The sequence below is a fragment of the Lepisosteus platostomus genome, chromosome 13, assembly GCF_059453375.1.
Source record: "Lepisosteus platostomus isolate fLepPlt1 chromosome 13, fLepPlt1.hap1, whole genome shotgun sequence".
Classification (NCBI taxonomy): Eukaryota; Metazoa; Chordata; class Actinopteri; order Semionotiformes; family Lepisosteidae; genus Lepisosteus; species Lepisosteus platostomus.
Window position 1 is genome coordinate 2,425,290 of NC_142623.1, and position 14,100 is coordinate 2,439,389.

At 46.3% G+C, this 14,100-nt stretch overlaps 1 protein-coding gene across 1 annotated transcript in view; it reads left to right on the forward strand.

Annotated features, from left to right (window-relative positions):
* The window catches only part of dlgap3 (discs, large (Drosophila) homolog-associated protein 3), a 111,232-nt gene extending 104,219 nt beyond the window's left edge, over positions 1 to 7,013 (forward strand). The window contains exons 7-12 of the mRNA XM_088602497.1: positions 506 to 1,062; positions 1,908 to 2,002; positions 3,027 to 3,475; positions 3,841 to 3,932; positions 4,116 to 4,274; positions 5,003 to 7,013. Of these exons, the coding sequence (XP_088458623.1) occupies positions 506 to 1,062; positions 1,908 to 2,002; positions 3,027 to 3,475; positions 3,841 to 3,932; positions 4,116 to 4,274; positions 5,003 to 5,263 (1,613 nt within the window). The 3' untranslated portion in view covers positions 5,264 to 7,013. The remainder of the gene's footprint in view (positions 1 to 505; positions 1,063 to 1,907; positions 2,003 to 3,026; positions 3,476 to 3,840; positions 3,933 to 4,115; positions 4,275 to 5,002) is intronic.
* The last annotated feature ends 7,087 nt before the right edge of the window (positions 7,014 to 14,100 follow it).

Here is a 14,100-nt window from a genome sequence, read left to right on the forward strand (position 1 = left end):
CTGACAGCCCTGACAGGCAGCTCTCTCAGAATGGCAGAAATAAAAGCTGGAGAGGCCAGGTTGTTATAATATAGAGATTTGTGTGATGTTTTTCCCCCTGTCCGGCACAGCTGTCCCAGACATACAGATGTAGCACAATCGTAAAGCACAGCGCAGGCTTTGCGCTGTGGCTGTGATGTGCAGTTTGAAATAACGTTCTGTCTCTTCGAAGAAAATGATGTGCATTCAATTTTCTGAAAGGGAGCGCTTTGTCCTTGCAGTCCTTTTTCTTATAAAAATTCTGTCTGCGCTCTTTCTCATTCCCTGTGTCGTCTCATCCTTTCTCTCATATTCATTTCCAAATCCTGTATTTCTCCCATCTTCCCCCTTCCCTTTCCCTCTTCTTTCCTCCCATCTCACCTTCATTTTCTCAATCTCCCCTCTTCACTCTCATTTTCCTCCTCTCTCTCTCTTTCCCTGACCAAACGCTCCCCCCTTGCCCCATGTGTCCCTCTCCCTCTCGCAGTGTTCCCACACCGGAAGGCACCCCCTCCTCTCCCGCCCCGCATGTCCAAGCCACTCATCTCGGTGACCGCGCAGAGCAGCACTGAATCCACACAGGACGCCTACTTCCAGAGCACAGGGCAGCCCAAAGCAGGGCGTGCCAAACAGCACAGCAACTCAGCCGACAGTCTAGATGGAGGGGGGCGCTCATCCCGTTGCGGCTACTACCAGGGTGGCTCCGGCTCCGGCTCCGGCTCCGGCACGGGCACGGGCACGGGGCGCGGCAAGCAGCACAGCAATTCTGCAGAGAGCCTGGACGGGAGCAGAGGGTCCCGGGAGGCCTATTACCACGGCGGCCAGGGGCCTGCGAGAGCCAAGCAACACAGTAACTCCGCCGATAACCTGCTGGAAGGGGGGAGAAGCTCGCGGGAGAGGGACCGGCCCGGGGGCAGCCTGGGGAAGTCCGCGTCTCTCCCCCAGAACAGCTTCTCCGCGGGCAGGCCGAGCAGCAGCGCTGGGTCAGAGGAACACAAGCAGGACAGCCGGGGGAGGAAGTGGAGGCCCTCTATCGCAGTGCAGGTCGGTTCACCTCCGACAGAGCATCCCGGTCTTGGGCCTCTGGTACAGCTGATCGTCGCAGCACGCCCAAGACCATGCTGCCCCATCACTCGCTGTCTTAAAAGAGCGGTGTTGGAGCAGGATCTGTAGATATTGTAAAAAAGCTTTTAGGCTGACGGATCAGCAATTCAGATCCTACGGCTCAGAATGATCTGCGCACACCCAACAATCTCAAGGTAACAGCAGGAGCACGCTGGGCTTTGACAGCTGACGCTCCAGTCGGCCTAATCCTGGAGCCAGTCTGTCACCTAAAGCCCCTTTCTAAATACTTGCTGAAACAGAGTTTCCGCTGAGAGCGTTTGCTATTGCCCAAGTTTCATTTCATGTAATATCACATTATCTTTCATGAAGTTTTGAAAACAGATAGAAACGTGTTCTGTTCTCATGCACGCGTCACCATCTCTGGTCCTAGAGAGCCACAATCTAGCCGGTTTTATAAGAGATCATTATGTCATTAATTCCTTATTTGAGCGCAACACCTGTTAATCAACAGCGTACAGGTATTCCCATCCTTTAAAAAAAAAGTAGCTTAGGCTGACCTAAAGGATTTTCTGGATTGGAGCTTTCCCTGACCAGGGTTGGAGACCCCAGTTCTAATTCATGCTCACGAGCTTGTTACAAAAGAAAAAGAAAAGATTAAACTTGTCTGATCGGTCTTTTAAATAAACACCAACACACTGTGAATGACCTTACCGCCGTTGAACTAAAATCAACCTGACAGAGTGAGTGGGTTATGGCAGTGACCAGAAGAGTGGTGGACAGGGTGTGAGAGGGTATTTGAGGCCCTGCTGTTCTTTGTCCGGCAGGTCGACAGCTCAGAGACACTCTCGGACTCGGACACAGAAAGCAAGGCACTTCGGGAGGTGCATTCCATCGGAGTCCAGGTGGAGGAGGATAAGCGGTAAGTCCTGGAAGAATCCGTTCTCTGCAGATTTGCTCGCTTCCGTCTCCTCGTTAGATTCCTACAGATTTTGCAACTAAGACCAACACTTGCATCCAATTCAAAAAGCCCAGGGTGACTAAACAGATATTTAAATGCAACTCTTGATGTCATAAAAAGCTGAGGACACTGTTGAAACGGGGGTGTCTGGGATATGGAAATGGATGGTGTATAGAGGTTTGAATTTCATTACTGTAGATTCTGATGTTGCCTGTCTGCCTGGTAACTAGGAGTCTTGCACAAGTCCGTCCTGTGTAATATATGAATAGACATTTCCATACTTCCTTTTACTATATTTGCAGCTTGGCAACTTTTGCTACAAAAATAAAAGTTTCTTTAATTTATTGCTCTCAACTTGATTTTCCCTTTGATTTGTGAAAACAAACATTTCGCCAGAACAAATATGAGCAAAAAAGGAAATGTGGCTCAGAAGTTGGGCTAAAGGAATGACTGTGTTAGGAGTGAGTGCGCCACAACCACGCTTGTTCTTCAGCACATAACAGTGTGAAGGGATGATTCAGCTCTCCTGTCAGTGTGCATTCACAGCCACCCTCCTTGACCATCATCTACCTCTCTGCACAGGGGGGAGTATGGCCAGTGGATGGGAAGGGAGGGTAGGAGGTGCTTTGTCATGCAGGGAGAGGGCAGCAGGTGTGATGTGTATCATGTGCTGGACAGGCGGATGGCGCAGAGTGTGTTGAATGGGTATGTGATGAAGGGTGTTTGGCATGCTGATCTCTTGGGCACTGTTGTAGGAGAAGCACACAACACACAGCTGCAGTGTGCCCTGTTGTAGGAGAAGCACACAACACACAGCTGCAGTGTGCCCAAGGAGACTATGGATCTAGAAAATCACTGAGGACAGAAATAAGGAGAGGTGAAAGGAAAGAGTGGGAGAAGGACAGGGAAAGGGTGAAGTTAAGTGGATGTCGACAGAAGCGGTATGATTGACAGCCCTCCTGCCCTGTGCTCTGCCCCATGCCAGGCGTGCCCGCTTCAAGCGCTCAAACAGTGTGACAGCAAGTGTGCAGGCTGACCTGGAGACCGAGGGCTTCCCCGGGCTGAGCATCTCTACGCAGGACAAGGGGTTGCAGTTTGGCTGCTCCTTCCAGCGGCACTCCTCGGAGCCCGAGTCTTCCAGCCAGTACAGCGAGTTCCGCACCGTGCACACGCAGGGCCAGTGGGCCTACCGCGAGGACTACCACAACGCCTACGAGGGCGGGCCCAGCTCCGCGGGCGCACCGGCCCCCAGGCCTCTGGAGCGCGCCTGGCAATCGGAGGGCCCCCGCAGCCTCCCTGACTCCGGCCGCGCCTCCCCCTGCCTCCGCGATGGAGAGTTCTTCCTGCGCCTCCTGCAGACGGAGGTGGAGAGGATGGAGGGCTGGTGTCAGATGATGGAGAGGGAGGCGGAGGAGCACGACTTACCCGAGGAGAGTGAGTAGCAGAGCGCAGGTGGCCCGGGCCGGGGGTAAGGGGAGAGCCTAGGGTGACCCAGCTGTTTGTTTTCCTACAGCTCTGTCATATTGGATAGCAACATTTTCCAAGTTTCCAACTTAGCTTCCACCATTGTAGCAGCCTTCTTCAAGGCCTTACAGCTCTAACGAGACAGAGGGACCAGGTCCGGCTTGATGTTTTATAGAAACTGCAGGTCTGGTAGAAATCTCACAGACTTGAGTGAATCTGCCTCTTTTAAATATATACATGAAGAAAAGCTGCAGCTTGGCAAACCTGATAGGGATTAAACAGCTTTGTGTGGTCATAACGATTTTCTTGCATTTTTGTCCTCCTTGCCCTTGCAGTTCTGGAGAAGATCCGCAGTGCGGTGGGCAGTGCCCAGCTGCTGATGTCCCAGAAGGTGCAACAGTTTTTCCGGCTGTGCCAGCAGAGCGTGGTGAGTGCGTCTCTTCCTGATCCGTGTGCTTTATCTCGGCCTCACAATTTCACAATGATATCATTTTTCCTGGACTGCTCATTTAGGATCGATTTATCTCAAAAAACTGCATAGCGGTTCAAACCCCCTGTGTCTTTCTGTCTGTGAATGTGCATCTGTACGCTGGCCTGTCCACTTTTCCAGGATCCTTCTGCCTACCCCCAGCCGAGTTCCCAAGACCTGGCGGGATTCTGGGACCTGCTCCAGTTGGCCATGGAGGACGTGCGCGGGAAATTCCAGGAGCTGCTGAGGATAAAGGATGCTGGCTGGAGACTGGCCGACAAGAAGACGAGTGAGAGAGCGGTACGGCAGGAGCAAGAGCATTTCCGTCTCCTCCTTCTCTGCCTGCTTAACTCCCGCTTCACTTTCCCTCTGTTCCCTGGGCTGCGTCTCATCCCTCCATAGTAGTTTACTGTGGTATACTGCGATAAAGGCTGACTGGAGTGTGCTGAACCTCATCACATCCGTGCCATAGAACAGAGAGGTGTAGAGACACATAATGCAGCCTGTAGGAAAACACTGCATGCCATAAATGATCACAGTAAAACCAGGACGCTACTATACAAAATACTGTGTTCATTTAGCGTGGTAAACTTTCATAAGAATCTCTCTTTCTTCCCCTTTTTCCCTTCCCCCATCTCCTCCCTCCTTTCTCTGCCAAACCCCGCCCCTAAAACAGTAAGATGATTAGAACTGAAGTGTCACACAAATACAGACAACCTAATTTACTCTTTCTCCTTCCTTTCTGCCTCTCCTCACCCTCTCCACCTGGAATCTCCTTACACCCTCTTCCTTACCTTCCTCTCGCTCCTTTTCCGATTCTTTTCCCTCTATCTTTTTCATGCTGCCTGTGCTCCGTCTACATGCCCTCTCTCTTTCCTCTTTGGTTTTCGCCCGTACCCAATCACTCCTGACTCTTTCCCTCTTGGCTCTGGCTTTTTTCAACCTTCTCCCTCACTGTTTTCCTCCTTCCGATGCTCCCTGCTTCTCCATGCACCCTCCTCCTTCTTCCATCTCCCCGTCGCTTTCAGGAGGATAAGAAGACTCCTCCTCCGTTACCAAAGAAACCGGGGGCAGGAGGCGCGAGTGGAGCTGGGGTCATGCTGGTTTCAAGAGGGGGAAAAGCTCTCCCTGTGAGAGAGAAGTCCCTGGACCTGGGAGACCGGCAGCGACAGGAAGCTCGACGGAGACTCCAGGCCGCCAAGCGTGCCGCGTCCTTCCGGCAAAACTCTGCCACCGAGAGTGCCGACAGCATCGAGATCTACATCCCTGAGGCCCAAACCCGGCTCTGAGCACAGCTGGCAAACCTGGGCCCACAGTTCCCTCTCCCCCTCCCTGCCCATCTCTTCTTCTTGTCAGACAAAGTACGCACAGGTCCTACTAGTGAACTTCGTCAGCAGGACAGTAAGGGAGCAGACAGAAAGGCAGGGGAACGCATAGTCTTGACTATGCAAAAGACAAAGATTTGGCAAAAACGTTCAAACATTTCTCCTACCATAGATTCTTACTTGGAACTAGGTTCCTGTGAATGATTTCATATAGGTTATATCTCCCCGACCATAACCTGAAGGCAGTTCAGACCATGCTACAGAAATCAGCCTCATCACACTATCGTCACACTTGAGCAGGGATGTTGTTCACAGACATTTAAATCATTGCCCATAGGCCCGAAAGATAATTTCTTTTTGCCCAACGGGAACAGAGTGAAAAATGAGAAATGATTAACAAAGCCAGACAAAATACGAAGCAAAATTAAGCAGTGTGAATGGAAAAGATCCCACAAAGGAACTACAAAGGATCGTCAGCGTTATAGTGCTTGAAAAAGAACTGAGCTGAGTGATAATAACCAATAGCCTCACATACCAAGCTGACATCCCAGTGCCCACAACATGGACAGAAATTATTTGAAATGAACTGTTATTTTTTAAAAGTCTTTTGATGCAACAGTACTGCAGAGGGATAACCAGACTGTCATTGACAGACGACTCGTTCAGATCATCACTTGCTCTCTCATTTCCACAAGGAACATGTGCAGTCCCCCGCGAGGTCCCTTTAATTGGCCCACTGATTGAGTGACAGATGAACGACATGAAAGGCAGTAAATCAGAACGTGATCAAAGGTGCTCGTGCTGTACTGCTTATTCAGACTCTGTTCTAGGGAGTGCCACGCTCCACGTCTCATTCCCTCACCAAACTTCGGCGGCACAGGAAGAGGACTCTAAGGATTTTCAGGGATTCTCCGGGTGGAGCTCCTAGACATCAAAACAGTTAAAAAAAAAGTCTTGATACAACTCAGTATTGCCAAGGTGTTTAAAATTAACAATGGACACATATAAAATGCACAATTCGCCTTCATATACTGGATACTTATTATACTTTATAGTTATTTTTTAATATCCTCCTGTAGCCACAGTTGCTTTAGTCTTGCCACATCTTGGAAGCGGACTGTGGACACAGTGAGCCTCAGTGATAAAGACCCTCTTAACATCAAAATTAAGGTACAGTTCGCCCACCATCGCCACGCTTCCCAGGCTCTGACAAATCCGTTGTGAGAAGTACACAATATCAGTATTACTGTTATAGCACTTGAGCACAGAATTCAGGATCACTGGAAACGAAGCCACTTTCAAAGATTTTTTGCAATCAAGTTGAATGCATGTATATAAAAAAACAGCTTGTGGTTGTGGTGGTTGGGGTTCAAGACAATCCCATTAACTGTGCAAGCACAGTCTTCACACAGTGTAAATCTCCCTAGTACCACAAAGCGTAGTGGGGTGTCTAGAAGGTGACCCCAGTTCTGTGCAGGGTACTGTCTTTATTGAGGATGCAGTGCTGTATCTGCTGTATCTGTGAACAAACAAGTATTGAGAGTTTTTTTTTAATCCACTGTGTTGTTGCATTTATTACTATTATTGATATTTCACTTTTTTTCTCCTACCAGAAACAGCAGAATATGCATAAAATTATAACTGTGGTACTGTGGTATATTTTCCGCAAAACTGAAAACCAGTTGCTTGTGGAAACAGTATGATAATAATTTTATATATACAGTGCCTTGCGAAAGTATTCGGCCCCCTTGAACTTTTCAACCTTTTGCCACATTTCAGGCTTCAAACATAAAGATATAAATTTTTTATTTTATGTGAAGAATCACCAACAAGTGGGACACAATTGTGAAGTGGAACGAAATCTATTGGATTTTTGAAACTTTTTTAACTAATAAAAAAATGAAAAGTGGGGCATGCAAAATTATTCGGCCCCCTTGCGTTAATACTTTGTAGAGCCACCTTTTGCTGCGATTACAGCTGCAAGTCGCTTGGGGTATGTCTCTATCAGTTTTGCACATCGAGAGACTGAAATTCTTGCCCATTCTTCCTTGCAAAACAGCTCGAGCTCAGTGAGGTTGGATGGAGAGCGTTTGTGAACAGCAGTTTTCAGCTCTTTCCACAGATTCTCGATTGGATTCAGGTCTGGACTTTGACTTGGCCATTCAAACACCTGGATACGTTTATTTGTGAACCATTCCTTTGTAGATTTTGCTGTATGTTTGGGATCATTGTCTTGTTGGAAGATAAATCTCCGTCCCAGTTTCAGGTCTTTTGCAGACTCCAACAGGTTTTCATCCAGAATGGTCCTGTATTTGGCTGCATCCATCTTCCCCTCAATTTTAACCATCTTCCCTGTCCCTGCTGAAGAAAAGCAGGCCCAAACCATGATGCTGCCACCACCATGTTTGACAGTGGGGATGGTGTGTTGAGGGTGATGAGCTGTGTTGCTTTTACGCAAAACATATCGTTTTGCATTGTGGCCAAAAAGTTCGATTTTGGTTTCATCTGACCAGAGCACCTTCTTCCACATGTTTGGGGTGTCTCCCAGGTGGCTTGTGGCAAACTTTAGACGAGACTTTTTATGGATATCTTTGAGAAATGGCTTTCTTCTTGCCACTCTTCCATAAAGGCCAGATTTGTGCAGTGTAAGACTGATTGTTGTCCTATGGACAGACTCTCCCACCTCAGCTGTAGTTCTCTGCAGTTCATCCAGAGTGATCATGGGCCTCTTGGCTGCATCTCTGATCAGTCTTCTCCTTGTCTGAGCTGAAAGTTTAGAGGGACGGCCAGGTCTTGGTAGATTTGCAGTGGTCTGATACTCCTTCCATTTCAAGATGATCGCTTGCACAGTCCTCCTTGGGATGTTTGAAGCTTGGGAAATCTTTTTGTATCCAAATCCGGCTTTAAACTTCTCCACAACAGTATTACGGACCTGCCTGGTGTGTTCCTTGGTCTTCATGATGCTCTCTGCGCTTTCAACAGAACCTTGAGACTATCACAGAGCAGGTGCATTTATACAGAGACTTGATTACACACAGGTGGATTCTATTTATCACCATCAGTCATTTAGGACAACATTGGATCATTCAGAGATCCTCGCTGAACTTCTGGAGTGAGTTTGCTGCACTGAAAGTAAAGGGGCCGAATAATTTTGCACGCCCCACTTTTCATTTTTTTATTAGTTAAAAAAGTTTCAAAAATCCAATAGATTTCGTTCCACTTCACAATTGTGTCCCACTTGTTGGTGATTCTTCACATAAAATAAAAAATTTATATCTTTATGTTTGAAGCCTGAAATGTGGCAAAAGGTTGAAAAGTTCAAGGGGGCCGAATACTTTCGCAAGGCACTGTATATACATTACATTTATATGTGAGTGTGCCCAAATGTGACAATTCAATTTTCTTTAATGTTTGCGAAAAATTCTGCATATCAGTGCCAGATCAGAGCCGAAGTGTGCCAAATCCCATCTTTTAGGTGAAACAATGCAAATATGGATTCTTGGTGGGGAAGGTGAAGCTCTCTGCTCCCCCTTGTGTTTAAAATGTGCCATCACAAAGAATACAATGTCACACTCGCTATCCTGGTGGATACCTGGGCACTGCTGTTCTGAAGGGGTGTGTCACTTGCCTTTTTAATAAACAATCGTGTAACCCTGCTAACTGAACTGAATGAAATCCCATAAAATATTTTAATGTGAAATGTATATTTTAGTACAGTTTAATTATCTATGTTTGTAGTATGAGATTGATTATATATATATAGTGTATATACAAATACGTTCATATATGAAATATTATAACTATAAATAGCTCAAGCCAAGAAAAACTTTCAAATTCAGAAAACACAAGGAAACAAGGTTCTTGAGGAAGGAAAATGAACAATGTTCACACTGGCGACTCTGGGTCTGTGGGTCTCTCTCTCCAGAATTCAGGAGCTGGAGGTGTGTGCGTGTCATGATGTTTTCTGTTTTTTTTCACAGCTCACAAACATCTGCTTTGACTTCCTTTTTCTAGTAATAAGCAACACGTGCCTAAGAGAGGGGTATCGGTAATTTAAGTGTATCAGTATTATGTAGCGATTCTAAATATACTTATAGGCTATATAGAACTTTTAATGTTTTAAAAATAATTATTTCATTATAACCAAGGCATGACTGCAACTGAACACAGACAGACACTTGTCCAATTGAACAAAACAGAATGTAGGTACTGTATACTACACAGTCTCATTTCTGTTACCCCCAAAGATCTCCACCTCATTCAGGACTTGGTAAAACACATTTCTTGCAATGCATCTCAGCTCACACTTTGCAGCTGTCTCAGTTTCTGATTAAAAAACATTCTTTATTGCGTTTAGAGTGAAAGTGTACATAGAGTGCAAAATGGAGTTGGTTTTCAGTGCTTATAGATTGCAAGATAAAGTGATTCTTTTATGAGCACAAAGACTTTCGAAAGCAATGTTCCACAGCTGTGAAGTATCCACTGCTCCAGAAAATCACATTGCTGTTGATTGATACTTCAGCTGTGTAGAAATTGAGCTGTCTGAGAAAGGACTGTCTGCCTTGAAAAGGGGGCTCTACTTCATTTAATTTCATTTGCAACAAGATTACTGTAAATGTATAACTGTGGTGGTGCACAGAAGCCCAGGGGCCAGCCTACAGCATGTCCTCCCCAAATGTGAAGAGTAGTAATACCTCACGTACTCCCTTTAGCTATCGGCTTACCCCTATACAGTACAACACCTAAGAGGAACTTTGATCAACCAAATTGCCCCTTACCTCCATTCAGTACCTTCCATTTGTTAAAATTACTGAAAGGAACTGTAAATGCAATTAATAAGTATTGGCCTGTGAGGTGAGTCGAGTTTACCCGTCTCCTACATGTGACCCAGCAGGTGAGCTACAGTGCATTAGACCAGAATTAGCTTGGGCGTCTCTGCCCTTCAGCTCCGCAGGCGTTTTCAATGCAATCAGGAATGGAACAGGAACTCTTAATACATGACTGTGAGTTATTCTTATTCACTCCACTATGTTACTTTATATACAAATGAACAAAATAACCATTCTAAAAAAAAGCAACCCCAGATTCATACCACTGTGATCTAAATCTTCCCAGAAATGTAGTTTTGCTTAGTCACAAAGCCTAATGAGCTCCATGAAGTTACATATGGGTTAGTAAGCATTTATATTTCAAAATGTCACTAATTAGGGACACTTAATGTGAAGTGTTGTGATCTTATTTTTTACTTGGCAGAGTTGACAGGTAATGTTTTTTTTTTTACTTTTTAACAGGGATATCTCGTGATTATTCTGTCCAATATCCTCTGGTTTTTGTCCCACCTGAGCTCTTGGTTACTGTTGGACTAATTAGCTCATTAGCAGCAGACGTCTGATACAATTAAGCAGGTTACGATTAACAGTTAGCTGTATCTTGAGTGAAGTGAATGCTGTGACTCGTGTTGGAACAAAATCTAGAAGGTACAAGTTCTTAGAGGGTCTCAGCGCAAGACCCCTGCTCTAGAACAAGTGTGAAATGATTAATACTGAAGGACTGAATTTCAGAATCAGGACACGGATATTACGACATGTAAAAGAGGAAGGAAAGTATTGTTATATCTGTGGCACATAAGCTATCTTAGGAATGAATCTTCTTTAAACAGCATTGTCTAGGCAGTGAGCTACACACGTGAGCTGCAGATTTATGTAAGTGCTGTGCTGAAACTTAAGCCTTCTGTTTGAAATCATTCTAAACTACTTGTGCTACTGCAGTGTCCATGAAATGTTTCAGCAGTTACCGAGTAATTACATACACCTTTGTTTTTTATATGATCTTGTAAATAGCCCAACCTTTATGAAGCAGATTATTATTATTATTATTATTATTATTATTATTATTATTATTATTACATCAAGTATATAACCGAAGTCCTCGGAGAAGAATAGGCTCTGGCCCTGCTGGTGTGGGGGTGGATCGTTGTCAGCAAAGCGCAGGCCTCACAGCGATGACAATGATTGAAACAATGGCCTCCCTTTGCCTGACAGACGCATGACGCTTCTGTGCACGAAGAGAAGAGCAAAATCTCGACTCGCGAACCAGAGCAGCAGCCATTGACGACGGGGACCATTCCGCTGCGTTTCATGCATATGTCTGCCTCCGCTTGCACTGGGCCGCCCCGACAGTTCACATGGGGCGCTCGTTACCGCTACAGCAGCTTGGCAGGGCCCGGCTCGCGCGCTATCGGGGGTTCAAGCTCTTCGGGCTGTCCGCTGCCCCCTTTCGGGATGGGTCCCCGGGGCTGCGCCGCGCTGCTCTACTCCGCAGCACGCCGGTGTGCACACAGCTGGCACAGGAGTGGGCTCCGAACACACGGCCCTGTTGGAGTTACGCCATGAGTCCCTTTGCCAGTGTGGGATGTGTGCGGCCGCCTACATGAGTGGAGAAATCCTTCAGCACAAAAAAGCAGGCGACGAGCGCTCTGGGGAAAGGGGTCTAATTGATCAATGTTAGGGAAAAAAGCAACTGTATTAGGGTATAATATTTTTACTGATTTTGTCCGATTTATATTCTCGTTTGTCAAACTGTACAGATAAATGTAAGCTACTGCAATTCCTAGAGAAGGCACACTGTGATGTGATTTATTAAACACAGAATGTAACACTGTTGATGTTGTCAACTTTTTCTAATTATTATTATAAAGCTATTTTTAGCGAAAGAACTGACATCAGAGTTTGCGTCTTCTTTTCTACCGCTTGACACTTTAATCTTTCATGACGGCCTTTGATGGAGCAGCGGCCGAAATTACACTTCTCGGGGATAATAAGAAAAGAGATTAAGGGCAGCCATAAGTTGAATATAAAAAGATGCCATTTGAACTCCCTTCTGTGTGGTTGGATGTGAAGTGATGGTGTCTTTGAGTGAAACTGTTGTGAGAGAAACTTGCATACAAAAGCCTTTCTGCTTAAAATCATAATTACATGTAAATAATTACAGTACATAGCACTTTCAATCCCAAAGAATCGCTTTTCAAATAGAAGGGGACCCACTTCATTCAGCAGGACAGGATAAGGACTGGGACGATGCCTATCTGCTTGAGTTAGGAAGGATGAACTTTTTTTTTCAGGGAGTCAAGCGATTCTCGTTGCCATTGTAGGGGAGGGGGAGGGGGCTGAGGGCTATATCTCGGGGACAAAAGCAGCACAAAGGATACTTTCAACAGCACAAACCAATACAAACAGAGCACAAACACATGTGTGGGGGTTTCATTATTTGTGCTGTTTGCAAAAGGGCCAACTTCACAGAGCTTGGCCTTAAGGGTTCCTGTGACAGTACCAGCTACGCCAGCGATGGGCAGACTGGTCCCTGTGACAGTACCAGCTACGCCAGCGATGGGCAGACTGGTCCCCATGACAGTACCAGCTACGTCAGCGATGGGTAGACTGGTCCCCGTGACAGTACCAGCTACGTCAGCGATGGGCAGACTGGTCCCCGTGACAGTACCAGCTACATCAGCGATGGGCAGTCTGGTCCCCGTGACAGTACCAGCTACGCCAGCGATGGGCAGACTGGTCCCCGTGACAGTACCAGCTACGCCAGCGATGGGCAGACTGGTCCCCGTGACAGTACCAGCTATATCAGCGATGGGCAGTCTGGTCCCTGTGACAGTACCAGCTACGCCAGCAATGGTTGGTCTGGTCCTGGAGGGCCTGCATGTCTGTAGGTTTTCATTCCAATTCAGCTCTTAACCTAAATCAGCTCATTACTGGCTTAATGCAACCAATTTAGTTCCTCCCCAGATTGAAAGGATCTTCAAACCCTGCAGGCACTCCAGCCCTCCAGCACCAGGCCTGGCCTCCTTGGGACGAGGCCCAGCCTTGCCTGGCTCCCGAGATCTGACACGACCTGGTCACCGAGCGGCAGCCCTGCTGTACAGGACAAACAAGAGGAATCTATCTGTTACATCTAGTTCCTAGTGGTTGTTTAAGAGCAGAGGTGTCAAACTGATTTCCTGGAGCGCCTAGTGTCTTCTGGCTTTTGTTTCATTCTGAACAGACAGTTCAACAAGATCATAATTTTCCGACACATGGCCAAGATTGTTCTGAAACCGGTGTCGTTGTCAAAACCTCTGAGTAATCAGATTTCATGGCAGAGCCTTAAATCGCTTCACTTGACTACTCTGCCATCGGACGTTTTTTCTGAACTGTAGTCGTCTCTGAGACCTGCAGAGATATCTACTAGGTATTTATATATAAAAAAAATTAACTTTAAAGCAGACGGAATTTTTTAACATTCGTGATAAAAAGTTCTCCAAAGTATTAATGTTAGTAATTCGTTTAAGAGGGCCAATATTAGCCACAGAGATTTAAGCTCTGAGTTTGCAAGGAGGCCCTAGCTAGATTTACACACTTAAAACGCTTACCAATCAATCCCACTCTGTTTCTATTAATTTTGTCCTTGAGACCATCCGTCCTACCAGACGGAAGGAAAGCTGGCTGTTTTTATACCCTTGTGTCATTGGCGCACAAAAGGACTCCGAGAGGATTTCCCACAAGAATATTTTCGTCCCGTGTTACAGCTTCTACACAGGAACTGACTTGACAAACCAGCTCTGATCGGCTCCAGGGTGGAGGGTGGCAGGAAACACATGATATGTGTAATAAATACAATTTGATCACATAATTTACTTCATTACCTCCGACGGTTAAATGTTTTTTCTGTTTGGGTTTTTTTCTCTTGTACCTGTCTTTGATCCTCTGGTTGTAGTTGTATTTGGTGGATGCTGCACACTGGTGGTGGTGGAGGGG